Source organism: Gavialis gangeticus, unplaced genomic scaffold, assembly GCF_001723915.1.
Source record: "Gavialis gangeticus isolate Ggan-Ray unplaced genomic scaffold, GavGan_comp1, whole genome shotgun sequence".
Taxonomy (NCBI): domain Eukaryota; kingdom Metazoa; phylum Chordata; order Crocodylia; family Gavialidae; genus Gavialis; species Gavialis gangeticus.
The window spans coordinates 25,058,780-25,072,672 of NW_017729001.1; the positions used below are offsets into that span (position 1 = coordinate 25,058,780).

The 13,893-nt window shown below is 45.0% G+C and overlaps 1 protein-coding gene across 1 annotated transcript in view; it reads right to left on the bottom strand.

Annotated features, from left to right (window-relative positions):
- The window catches only part of LOC109290496 (transmembrane protein 132C-like), a 178,436-nt gene that overhangs the window by 102,705 nt on the left and 61,838 nt on the right, over positions 1-13,893 (bottom strand). The window contains exon 3 of the mRNA XM_019507099.1: positions 10,598-10,781. Coding sequence (XP_019362644.1) covers positions 10,598-10,781 — 184 coding nt within the window. The remainder of the gene's footprint in view (positions 1-10,597; positions 10,782-13,893) is intronic.

Below are 13,893 nucleotides of genomic sequence, written 5' to 3' on the forward strand. Positions count from 1 at the left end.
ATCACAGCTGGCTTTCTACCTGGCTCATTACAGTGTTTTGCCATGGTCTTAGCTCAGGTGTGTGTGGCAGCTGCAATGTTTCATGCATGTAGCTGGGTTGACTGGTCTGGCTTTTTAATCAGCTGTTTCATCACATATAAATCATAGCTTAAGTCTTTCTTTTTTTTAGGAGGCTGTTGAATCCTTGAGACAGTATTTACAGGGAGCCCCAAATCTATGACTCCCTGACACTCAGCCAGCAAGATAACCTGAGTCACAAGGAGGTATCAGCTCACCTATGATGGACTTCAAAAAGACTACAAGATAATAGCTCCGATCTGGTGCCGGGCTCAGATCAGTCTGCATATCAGCCTGGCACCAGATCTTGTGGCCTGTTTTCAAATAGATGGTCCATCACAGGCGAGCTGAGACCTTCTTGTGACTCAGGTTATCTTGCTGGCTGACTGTAGGAGAGGAACCGTCTGTGCAGGACCCAGTACCATCCTATGAGCCTTAAGCTGGAGTTTCTAGGTGCTACCATGATATGAACAACAAACAGCCACCGAACATTTCCATGCACAATTTAGCTGCTTGGCAATTTTTTTTACTTTAGTTTCCTTCTTGTCAAGGCTGAGAAGGATTTATCCTAAGTCTCCCATCGATATCTCTCCAGTGCAGCAGGAGGAATTGGCAAAGAAAACCCAGAATTTTCTAAACAGCACAGATTGTTTGCAGAATACTTTACAAATCTGGAAGCCTGCTGACCCCATCTCTCTTTGGCTCCTAGAAAATCCCGAAGTAATCTATGCAATAGAGATAGTCAGGAGATGGGGGTGGCTAGGAGAGGAAATCATAAACACTGTTGGGCTGCATAGAAAATGACATACAACCTGATCCAATGGAAAAATTAAGTCCAGCCAGCTGAGATAGCTTTATTGATCCATTCTCGTTTCCTGCACAAGGGAGCGCTGAATGTGGCTGCACTAAAGAGAAAGAAAACACAGGCTACAGGCAAAAGTGCAGTGACTGGTGAAACGATGGCTGGGACACATGAAAAAGACACGGTTAAATGGAGCCATTTTGAATTCTTTTCACTCTTGTCTGCAGGTTCCAACCAATTCGGGATCAATGGAAACAGCTCATCCTTTTGCTGCGTTTGTTTTCCGCTGGGTGGACAACAAAAGAGCCTGCTTTTAACAGATGGACCCAGTCAATGCAGACTGCCCTGGCCATTATTTTCTTTTCAGTTCAAACTGCATTCCCGGCTGTATTTGAAATGCAGAGTTCTCAAGGAGATACTTGGAGATGGAGCCTGCTCCCAGTTCATCTGGTAGGCATTCAAAGCCTTCCCATTGACTCTAGTGAAATTATGGAAGTGTAAAGCCAAGTCAATTCCAACCCTGTTGAAACCAGTGCAATCCCACTGACTTCTCCGAAGTTACACAGGGGTGCGGGATGTGTATCTTTCCCATCCCATTGGCAGTACTCTAGCAGGTTGTTCACATCACGGGTTTATGAACGTAGATTCATAGATGTTAGGGTCGGAAGGGACCTCAACAGATCATCGAGTCCGACCCCCTGCCTAGGCAGGAAAGAGTGCTGGGTTCAGATGACCCCAGCCAGATGCCCATGCAACCTGTTACAACGTGTTACAATCTCAGCCTAAAAGACTGGCTGCAGCAGGACAATCGTTAACGTGCAGGTCCCATGTTCAAGCTCCACTGTCAACCCAATGAGGGAAGGCAACAGTGAAGAGATTTGGCCCTTTGTGTTTAATCTTGCCCATTTCCAGTTGCAAAATAACCCAGGTGATTTTTTACTTTATATTGCGCTGACTCTATTTCCTGCACACCGAACTGTGTATTTTGCAGTCTCTGCTGTTGCGCTCATGGAGAACATATTTGTTCTGCTGAAAAGTTCAACATGCTGCATACTTATTGGTTCATTTGTGTAAAGCAAATTAGGAGAGGGATTTCAGGCTGTGTATGCCAGAAAGTTCCTGAGAGGCTCCCACATTGCCGTGTGACTCCCGCATCACTACTCGCTCTTAGGGGAATGGGAAGTGGCCGGCCATGTGGATTGCTGTGACCACGGAGACCCATGGTGGCAGAGATGGATGACAGCCTAGGCAGTGGGGCTCCTCCAGTGTGACAACTCCATCCACTATCTTACAGGGTATTTAGGCACCTAAGTCCTTTGCATTGCAATGGGAATTAGGCATGGAAATAAAAAAGGGGGTGCAAAGAGTTAGTAAGCATGCGAAAAACCCTGCATTTCAAATCTCTGTCCTCGCTCAAGCAGAAGAAACTTGAACGTACGTCGGCAATCCCTCGTTTTGAGGATGATCTCTGCCGTGGCTCTTCAGTGCGTCTTGAGGTGATGTAAAAGTCCAATCCTTGAGCCACAGATCCATCCACAGAAGCTGCAGGTCTTTCTACGGGGGAGAGTAGGCTGCCTACTCCTTTCCTCTCTTTTTTCACCCTCTGTGCTCTTTTCCGTGCTTCGAGGGGAAGAGTCTTTTACCTTGAATCGGGCTGCTGCTTGGTTGAGGCAGCGGTACCATTGGAGTTAGTCGGCAGCCAGCTCCTCCCAGATCATGATGCCAGCATCTGTTTTCTTGAGGTATGCAAACAAAGCTATGTACGAACTAAATATTTCTCACCGAAACAATGTGGGACAGGGAACAGACTTGCAGTAAGTGTGGAGCGTATGGAGCGAAGTTGAGTAATGCTAAGCTGAAAGGACATCAGTTATGCCTTACTGCTACCCAGAAGCTCGGATGCATGAGATGCCATCTCCAGTGACATAAAAGCACATTTCCCTGAGCGTGGTCTACCCAGGGTGCTTTTATAAAAAGAGACGGATGCAGCGTACAGTGTCACTATCAAGGCCTGCCGAAAGCAGCAGTAATAAATTACAGAAAAGAGAAAACTGTAGTCATTCTGGGCCTGTTCCCATCAACCTCCCATGCCAGGGAAAGTCTTGTAAGCTCACTGTTACTTCAATAATATCGCTGTTCTGTCAGGGGCAATAACCAAGGGTGGGGAAGCTACACAGCTGGCCAGTCTGACAAAAGGATTCTGGTTCAGGGCTAAAACAGAGCCCCGTATCTCCAACATCCAGCTTGTTCTTGAGTAACTTCAGTAACTTGTTCTTGAGCAGATTTAGGCTAGATATTAGCAGATTTAGGCTAGATATCAGGAAAAACTTCTTCACAGTAAGGGTGGCCAACACTTGGGATGGGCTTCCAAGGGAGGTGGTGCTCTCCCCTACCTTGGGGGTCTTTAAGAAAGGGCTGGATAGGCATCTGGCTGGGTCATCTGACCCCAGCGCTCTTTCCTGCCCAGGGCAGGGGGTCGGACTTGATGATCTGTTGAGGTCCCTTGCGACCCTAACAACTATGAACTGCACTTCAAGTACAGGGAGATGAACTCTTTGGGCTCCTACAGATGTGCAGGGAGCTGGCACTGCCACGCTGGAAATCCAGCGCGACGGGGGCAGACTCGATTCATGGGTTTTAACACACTCCGGCAGACTCTAGCATCACGTGCATCGCCCTGAGCTGAAAAATGGTGGTGGGGCGCTTTGAACTAAAGCTCGTTCAATGAACTTTAGTTCAAAGGGCCCTGCCACCATATTTCAGCATGGGGGACGTTGATATATGTGATTCTCGGGCGCTTTTAATTGGCGCGGCTTGCTATTTAAAGCGCCTCCCCTGTGCACGTGTAAAAATGTCCTCTTAGCTCAAAGCCCCTCTGTGCCACTTTGCACGAGCCCAGCACATTTTGCATTGGCCATTTGCACCGATCTATTCTCCAGGAAAGAAGTTTATTCCTCCACTGAAATTCGCTTCTGGTTTTAGCTGGATATCACGTGGTCAGCAGATGCATGGTTCTGCTTAGTGGTCCTGCCACAAATGTAATGCTTTCTTGGAGAAATGCCATTAAAAACAACTGTTTATCAATTAGAGCGTAAAATAAGTCTCTTGCAGAAGTTTCTATCATTTAGCCTGTTCTTGAACTGCACAGGCCCAGAGGGGCTTGTTCATGCACCCGCATGCACATATTACAAACATTAATGAGCTTTTTTTTTTTTTTTTTTTTAATTTAGACAATTGGCAAAATCAATACAGCTGGTTATGTTTGCTCCTGACAGGATACAAATTTGAGAGGCTGCAGAAAGTAAGCTAAGCAACCGGGTACACCTTAATTGGCAAGCTCTAAGGTTATCTGTGATTAATTGAAGAGGTTTTCCAAAGCAGCTTAGCAGATAATTAATCAAGCTCCTGTGAAGGCACTTTTCTAATTGATCCTGGAGCAAGTAATATGAAATCAGAACTGCTTCAGCTAAATACTACTCTTCTTCCACAGGAGTCCTCTGTCAGAGTTCAGGCGTTGGGAGGATTGGCCTTTTTAGGAAACTGAGGCACAGTTGCTGTTTTGCAAGGGGAGCATCTTTCTCTTTTCTCATCTTGCTCACACATGGCCCTCTTGGTTGATGCATTTAAACTGGAGCTTGATTTCTCAACAATACCTGCACCAGGATGGACACGTATAGGGGAAGTTTTTGTCTTACACTTTGCGTGCAGATCCTCCTAGACATCAGAGGCACTACAAATGAAAACACGCCTGGTCAGAGCGGACCCATACAAAAAATGACAAGATACTGCCCAAGCATCGCATTCACAGTTCTGGTAGAACAAAGATGACAAACATTTGGCCAGGGTATGTATTTTCTGCACATCACAATCTGGTGGGTATTTATTTAGTTGATACACTGGCAGATGAGGATAAAAACAGTGGAAATACACTAACTTCTCTGGTTAACTTAACGGGACCCAGCCTTGCTTCAATGGGACCGGTGAACAGCTCTACTGCCACAGCAATCCACTCTGCCCACAATGAAACCATCAGAATAAATGGATCATACACATGTCTATCCTGGACAGTGGTATCCAGTGCACCAAATGCCCTCGTGGCAACGATGTGGGTGAAACCAGACAAAAACTATGCACTGGAATGAATAACGATCACTGAAAAAAGATAAAGGAAGACAGGTAGGAGAACATTTTTCAGAGAAAAATACCCAGCTGACCTCACTGTTGCTGTGCTCAAAGGAAATCTACCCAACTCCTTTACAAGAGGAGCATGGGGACAAAAATCCACCAGCGTATTGGACGCTAAGTAGGAGGGACTTAAAGTAGACAATGCCCTGATAGGTGCTATCACTCTTGACGGGTGATAACGACCTTCTTGAATAAACATCTCTCCTGCCTGCTCGCTACCCCACAGTTCCTCTTATATCCCATTTTCATTTACACATGGGGTTTTACACAAGCTTTTGTTCCATCTGCTGTTTAGCTTGGTCATTTCTGCTCCTCTCCCAGAGGTCAGAGGAAGGGTACTGTGATACCCCAAAGTTTGCCTGTATCTATCCAAACCATGCAGTTGGTCCAACAAAAGATAGCACCCACAAGAATTCTTGCCCCTCACAATAACCTCTCTCTTGTATTATATCTTTTTTTTTAAATTAAAAAAAGGAAAAAAAAGGATTTTGAAAATAGTAGCTTTTGCTGGTTTCTGAATACCAGCTTTTTGTGGCTTTGGTTTCACACTGAAAGACCAAGTACCTTTTAAGCAAATGGAAAAGAAAAGAGAAAAAAACCAGATTCCTCAGATTTTTTTTTTCCAAATTAAAAACGTCCGACAAGATTTACCACTCAGTACTGAGAGATGCGCTTCTGTCTCAGCACTTTTTTGCCTAGGGAAACTCCAGGGAAATTGGTGGAGATAATCCAGAATCAGATCTGTATAACCATGAGCAGGGTTCCAGATGGGGGAGCATCTGTCCAGAATTGGTGGGTGAGCTTGATCAAATCATCTCACTGCTCTGTGCCTCACCTTCCTCATCTGTAAAATGGGACTTCTGATACCAGCCTCTGTTTAAAAGCACTTAAGAACTATGGGTGAAAAGCACTGTAATGGGCTCATTCTGGACTGTCTTTTATTCTTCCCCAAACTGCAAAAAACAAGCCAAGGGCCAGATTCTGTTCCACCTACTGAACATCGAAATGGATGTAAGTGCCTGCATGCAGTTCAATCCCGCTCAAGTCCACAACATTCATTGATGCATCTGCTTTTGTAACATGCCATCATCTCACCCTTAAGACTGAGTCACAAGAAAGCTTTGAAGAGGAGGAGGACCCACCCACCTTTTGCATTACTTACTTTTCAAGAATTCACGCAGGGGTGGAACAGCGTTGCACTTAGGCGCTAAGTTCACTTATGTGCCCAACAGGTGGAAGTCAATCTGGCCTAAAAGAATCGGGTTAAAATCGGGATGCGAGGTACCAGGGCTTCTGCAGCTTGTCGGGAATGGCTCTCAACCCTCCCTGCTCCTCATCCACAACAGTATAACCCTGTGGTACATTATGGTAACAGCTGAGGGTAATCCCAGCTCATTCATTTTCTCTTTTAATAACTTCAAGGACACGGCGTCCTTCAGAATGGCCCAGAGCTATTAATTAACTCCCTAATGCAAGATTCGGCATTTATGTCATACTGTACATCTCACTGCTTTGCTACTTTGTTAGACACTGGTACCGCGGGGACAAATTCATTTCAGTGACATCCAGCTCAGTAGTTTTTTCTGTTCCATTTCTCATTTCCATAACCAGCTTCACAGTGTTGCTATTTACTATTTGTCTGCACTATTTGGGTTAGGTAGCCAGGCCCAGAGTGTCTTAAGTACTACAGCTAGTTTCCCTGTTGACTGTTCAGTGAAATCAAATTGATTTTTCCGCAGCTGTATCCAACCACCTGCTCCACCGATCCCCGTCCTACACGGCGAGGTTGATATTCTAGGTTCATTTCTTCCTGACAATGTCAATTCTTTAATCTCTTCTGTTCCAATATAGTGTAGCTGCAAAAGCACTAATCCTTACAAAGCCGACTGCTTTTTCTTCATTTCCTTACCTCTCTCCTATTTCTAAGGCAGTCAGATAGAAGGTAATAAAAAAATGTGTGATCTTTCCCGCTTTATAAGTTTTCAGATATGAATGGCTCACATGAGAGACACTCCACTTGTACAGTGGGCTCTTTCAATTCGATACTTTTTGGATTATAATTATATCAAGACAAAGTTTGTTGGGTCCAATTATACCAAGAAAAAGTTTGTTGCTGGAAAGTATTTGTCCTTCCTCCTTTTCAGAAGCCTCTGTTTCTGATGTTGTCATCATCCTAGTCCATCAAAATCAGCTCCATAGAGCTCAAGCACAAATCTCGCCGGGCACCCCTTTTTAGCACATGGATGTATTTCACATTATCTCACTCCTACTAGGTATTAGAGAAGTTAACTATTTGCATTACTTTTATACCTGGTAGTAGGTAGGGCAGGTTGACTTATTAGGATATTTATATATGTGCTTACATATACTCTGAGAGCCGCTTGGAGTGTCTCATGTATCAGCATCCCCATGCTTAAAAATGGCAGCGGGGGCCCTTTAACTAAAGTTCATTAAGCAAGCTCGATAAAGCACCCCAACCACCGTTTTTAAGCCTGGGGACACTGATACATGAGATGCTGGAGCACGGGAATTACCACGCTCCAGCAGATTTATCGAGTCTGTTCGTGTATACGCCCTCTTACAGACTAACAAGTTCAAAGGCATCACTTTTTGTAGGCAACAAACTACTTTGTCGGATGCTATTGAAGGAGGAACCATAGTTTTCTTCATGCAAGTATTACTTGTGGCACCTCTGCTTCAGATACTGCATGAATACAAACCCTGTCTTCATCATCTCAATACACAATAAGAGAAGAGAAAATAGAGGGCTGATGTGATGTGCCCACAACCAGCAGGGCCAAGCCAGGGGCCCTAAGTCCTGGTCTGGCACAGGAACCACAGGATGTCAGCTTGCTCACTGCTTTTGTAATGGCCAAGTTTTCTCCTTATAACAAAGAGGTAGGTATCTCTGCTTTTCAGAGAAGCACTTTTGCCACATGGGAATACTTTGTGTTTAAAGCACTCTAGACTAATATTCATATTTGATCCTCCAAGCTAGTTAAGAAACATCCCTGCTGTAAAACATTGGGGACTAATTTTTATGCACTATGACCATTTGCTTAATAGTCTATAGCCATGAGAAACCATGAGGTTTAGCATCCCAGTGGACAAAGCATCATGCTCCTTTTCAGTGCCTCTCTGCTTCTGAACAAGAGCATTTCCAGGTAATCAGTTCAGCTGGAGGTTAATGTTAAAAATGAGGACAGAGCCCTAGTTGGATCTGCAGTGTTAGCTAATACCAAACTGTGAACCTTCCCTTTAGCCACTAATATCCCGCCAGCAAAGCCAATTTTGTATTGACATCTCATCCAACTGGATTTTATTAGTACAAAGTATTATGGCAACTGCCAAGTTTTCTCACAAAGTATGGCCAGGAAACAAACCTGTAGACAGAGAAAAGCTCTGCAAAGAGGGCTTGAAGATATAATTTTGTTCTTTGAAAAATTCGCATCTGTTGTACTGCTAAATGGAGCCAGTGAGCATCCAGGATGGCATCCACCATTTTCTGGTGCAATCCAAAAGCTCTTGACTTGGGGCTCTTTCCCCTAAAGAAACCAACGTGAAGCCCACGTTTCTAAGAGATCAGTGCACATCAATCTGTACCATGCACAAAAGTGAGAAAGCATTGTGACTGATAAAGCTTGCAAGATTAAATTGTACTCTGGGTATGCTAGACAAAGGAGACGTCAATGAATTCTTAAATTCTGTCTGAAGACAGACACACAAAGCACCCCTACTGGAAGCCACTGTCTGCATCTATGTAAGGCCAAAATCTGAACCTGAAGATACTGTCTTAAGCGTGTTCTTAAACCTAACAGAACAGAGGCCATAAATTGTATTGACCTATTCAACTCTACAGGTCATAGAAGGCATCCTTTCTCTCTCAGACCAGTACTGTACTATGCAGCCCTCCAGTGACTTCAATAAACTTTGGAGCAGGCTCTAAATGCATAAATCTCCAATTAAAGTGGGACCATGTAGAGGGAGCTGCATATTGAAGTTGAGTACTTCCATACTGATCTCAGAAAAGAGTTCTTCCACGTTCAGGATAGTAAAAACAGAGTTAAGGAAAACCATATAACAACAAGGAAAAGTCAGGATGCCACGAACCACAACCACGACTAGAAGAGACTGGGTTAAAAAACTGACTGAGGCATCTAACTGCCCTTCTAGGTGCCCAAACCCAACACTTAGGCATGAGTGGCATCCACAAAACTCATCCTGTAGGCCCCTAGCATCCCTAAGGGCCTTTGAGTAGGTTTGCACTGTACAGTGCAAAGCTAGGCCAAATCCTCCGGCCAGCTCTGAATGAGGTAGCCTGGGGACTGGAAGTGTAGCCATACTAGCATAGTGCTTCATTTAGCCTAATTCACCCTGTTACTCAGCAGAGCAAATTAGCCTGGAAAGAATACTGTGCCAATGCGGTGAGATTGCTTCCGATACCTGAGCTAACTTGGCTACAGCTAGCTGCGGCATCTCTGTCTAGTTCTGCAATATGTAGCGTAGACACCATTTTGGCCCGAATTCTTCCTTCTTCCTGACTTCTAGCCTTCCTGCACGCCCACGTCCCATCCTTGCTGCCCTGAAGTGGAAACAAACCAAGACTGAGAGTCAAGCCTTGGTTTTGGAAGTGCACGTAGGCAGGACAATGTGAACAGCTGCTGTGCAGCCTATACATGTTGTTACAGGTGGGGAAGGTGACTTGGGCAGGTTGACAGTAACCTGAAGGTTGACCCAAAATATCAGTGTAGCCATACTCTACCCTTAAGGCTTATAATCTCACTGGGCAGCATGGCATGTAACAGTGGACTCCAATGGTCTAGTTCCCCCTCTTCAAAATCTAGCCCAAAGGATATTTCAGTACTGAGATCTAAATGATTCCTTTCATTCTGGCCCCAGATCACTGGGGCTGCTTTCATTATTGTCTTCGGGGGCTGGGGGGACATCATCAGGAGTCAGGGTATGTGCCCACCCTCCTCCCCATCCAAGGAAACTGTTCTTCTGAAAATATGTGATATTCAATTTATTCAAACCAGATTTTTCCCCCTAGTGTTCAAACCCGGAGGCCAAAGGGCTTTTTCTTTCCTTTAAAGACACTCCCACTCTATTCTCTTCCTACACCTCAAGTTCTTTATGTTAGCCGGGTGGCAGCCAGGTAACTGGTATTGGCTTCATCTGTGGAAGGACTGGCTGGCCCCCAAGCGATGCTCAGGGCCTTGCCAGATCAAGCCCATTAGCATGAACTTAATGAGAAAATTAGAAAAGGGAAGGGCAGGTGAAATGAAAAAGGGAAAGGCCTGGAGGGAACCACAAGTGATCCTTAAAGGACCTCCAGGTTTTAAGGACGAAGGGCTGGGTGTTTAAGGGGATAGCATCCCGTTTATTCGTGCGTTCGCGTGTTTATAAACCAGTCTGAACTGCACAGGTTGCACCCACCATGAAATATGGACGTGATTTGGGCAAGTGCTCCTAGGCACGGAAAAAAGGCGGTTGCCCCTTTTCAGCTCTGTCTGCAAGGTTGCTCTGCGCCCGAGGGTGCAGCACTAGGCTTACCATTGCCAGTGGAACGATTCCTACAAGGTCCTTCTGGCAGATGAAGATTTCGGACAGGGCGACGTCTGTCATTCCCTTCCGCGGGTATTCCACCTGCCAGGTGATCGGCTGGGTTCCCGAGAGGCTGCTGAAGCTGGCTATCTCAAAGTTCATCTGCACGACCTCGTTGAACAAACTGTTACTTCTGGAAAAGGGAGAGAAGGAAAAAGGAAGAGCTGTGATATTCGCCGAGGAGGGCAGCCGAAGCGCAGCATGTAACCGGCTGGAAAATGCAGTTATTTATATGCAGATATAGAACAAAGCCTTTCCCAATCCACGACTACTTCAGAGCATACAAACAAGGGTGACTCAAAATGGGCTGATGCTGCTTCCCACCGCGGTTCAGACTGCTGAGATGCCAGCTCCTTATGTTGCTTCAATCCCAGAGGAGGGCATATGATGCAAGGAAATCTTTTAACTCAATGACATAGTTTCCTGATTTGTTTCACAAGTGTCAGTAGATCATCACAATGACTCTGTTTCCCCTTTCAGAAATTAAGGCTCAATTCAGTGCAACGGATGCAGATACAACCGTCTGAAACTGGTGCCACTCTGAACCCCAACTCTATTGTCTAGCTAAGGGTGAAGGTTCATTATAGCTGCACGAACCATTCACAATGAAAGCCTATTTAATTAAAATCCACAGATACAGCATGGAGGCTATTTAAGACAAGGAGGGGAAAACCCAACATGTTTAAATAGCAAGGTTCAAAAGGTTATTCAAGCCTTAGAGGTACCTTCTAGAAAGTGAAAAGCCAGCCTTGGTGAAATCAGATTGAAAGACACACAAACTGTACATACGCAGGGAAAAATGTAATATGGAAATCAGTGAAGAACAGACCGCCAGAGACATAACCCCCATCCTGAATGAAAGTCTCGCCGCACATCAAAAGCAAAGACGATGCAAAGTGCCTCTCAGATGACTGGGGAGTTAAGGGAGCAGTTTCGGAGGTTAAGGACACTGCAGAAAAGCGAAACAATTTCTTTGCGTCATTAACCGTATACTAATTCTTACAGCACTTCCTATAAGCTTTTCCATCATAACAGTAAAACCTGATACTATAGCGTATATTACTCCATAATAATCCCATTTCCCCTTACGGCTCCATAACAAAGAAACCCAAGCCCCTGTACTCAAAGAACACCTCAACCTTGCTCCCCACTCCAATCTTTGGAGGACTTTGCCTCCATGACACCTTGAATCCAACCCGCTTCATTTTGTACCATAATGTCCCATTTCTGAGGGTCAGCAAAAGTCCAGGAACAATTAATCACGTGCCCAGCTTTTAGATTCCCCAACTGTTACCTTTCCCTCGCAGCTCTTGGGCAGTAACTACCATGGTTTATTCTTTTAAGCTGTTCTCTGTGCCATAGCTTGCATGAATATTTTTAGAGGAAAACCTTTTCCATCATAATTATTGGTTCAATGATGGATTTTCCCTTTGGAAGGCTTACTCGGAAAAGTCTGAATACCAGGAAATATTTAAAAGTCTTTTTCTTGCACTATTCTGCCCGTCTTAAAAAGAGACACTCTACCGCTTGTGTGATGATAGCACACTTTTTTTCATGCATTTAAACACTGATTTGGTGTGCTAACGGGATAGATGTATTGGCTTAAAAATTTCCCTCTCAAAATCGGCCCTTTCCCACTTGAACAGCTCATACTAAATAAATCTTATCGCTTGTAAATATAAGGCATCTGTGATAGCTGTGGTTTACGTATTTCTGGAATACCCAAAATGAATACGTATTGGATTGAACTTTGCAATTTATGTAAAGGCACGTTTATATCCAGAGACACCTATATCATCTGAGCGACGGTGAAGACACCATTACGCCTTAGATTAATAGTACCTGGAAAAGCTATTATTTTTACCATTCCTACACCTGATGCTAAGAAACGAACAGCGTCCAATATTTTTACTTACGACTGTCTGGCTCAGTGCTTTCAGGTATTTTAAATATAGAATAAATTCCAGCACATCTGACCTGCTCAGAGCGATAATATATGACGGGAAAGCTTCCCTGATGGAGAGGCCGAACACTTTCCTAAACAGCCTGTGAGCAGATGTAAAACGTGCTGTATTATAACAGCAACAAAGGCCCAGCCATCCCAATGATGTGACTAGGGATTTTGAAGTGGAAATGAGCTCTGGTTCAATTCCAGCCAGAGCTCTGCTTCCCGAAACACTGTCCCATACAGCTGCTGTCCAGACACCTACAGTTGCCAGCTTCTGATGGGCCCCAGAGCTGTGCCCAGCCTTTCCTGATTGCAGCACCATGCACAGAGATCCAAGCTAGCCCTGGTATTGGAAACAGCTGGAGTAATGTTGGAGTAATGCTCCACCCAAGCAACCACCACCTTTAAAACAAACCTGTCGGACCCATGTCGACCACTTCCCCCACAATGATCAAATTCGCAAATTTTACACGGTATAATGGCCTTACTGGACTTGGCTGGGATGACCTGCATGATGCACAGGAAGCTTGTCTGAACCTCTCCTACCATGTCATGCCATCACTGGTTTCCTCTCCCCTCTTCCATGGAGGGGGGATTGAGAGATGATGATCAACAGCTGGGAAAGCAGCCGCTTGAAAAAAAAAATGCCCTCAGAGATGTGTAATGGTTGAGAAAAAAACCTTCTTCTTGAAACACGTTTAATGTTCAGAGTTTGTTCAGTGACTGAAACAGCAGTTTCTTAATATCTAGCACTTAGAACTGCTCAGCAGCTGGAACAGCAAGTAATTATCAAACTTTTTTTAAAGTACACAGCACGTAGCGATTGCAAATGAAGCTTCGTGCAGCAGGAGCTTCCGAGGAAGCGCTCGGGGGTCGGAGGATGAGCCGGATTTGCTCGAAGTGAGCACTCCCCTGGGCCAGTTCACTCCATGGGTTGATCTGGATTTATAAATCTGTTTGTCATTTAGGGCAGGACCGCCGAGTGGCCGACACGCCTGCACAAGGGGCTAAGAGCTCCCTTTGCTCTGCTTTGATGGCCACCCGCCGTGCTTTGGTTCAGAGTGTAGAGGAGTTTGTGGGGTGAGCTGAGAAACTGGTTATGCTTTTACTGAAACAGATCGTAGTTACTGGCCAGAGCAGCTGAGACTGCACGTTGGAGAGGGGATTATTAATTTATTATTGGCATAAACTAGCAGCATACAACAACCTCCAGAGAGCAGGGAGGAACTGTGCCTCATGGCATGTGTGCATTTCTAAGAACCAGGGTCCTAGGAGAAGTTTTGGATTGGGGGGGGGG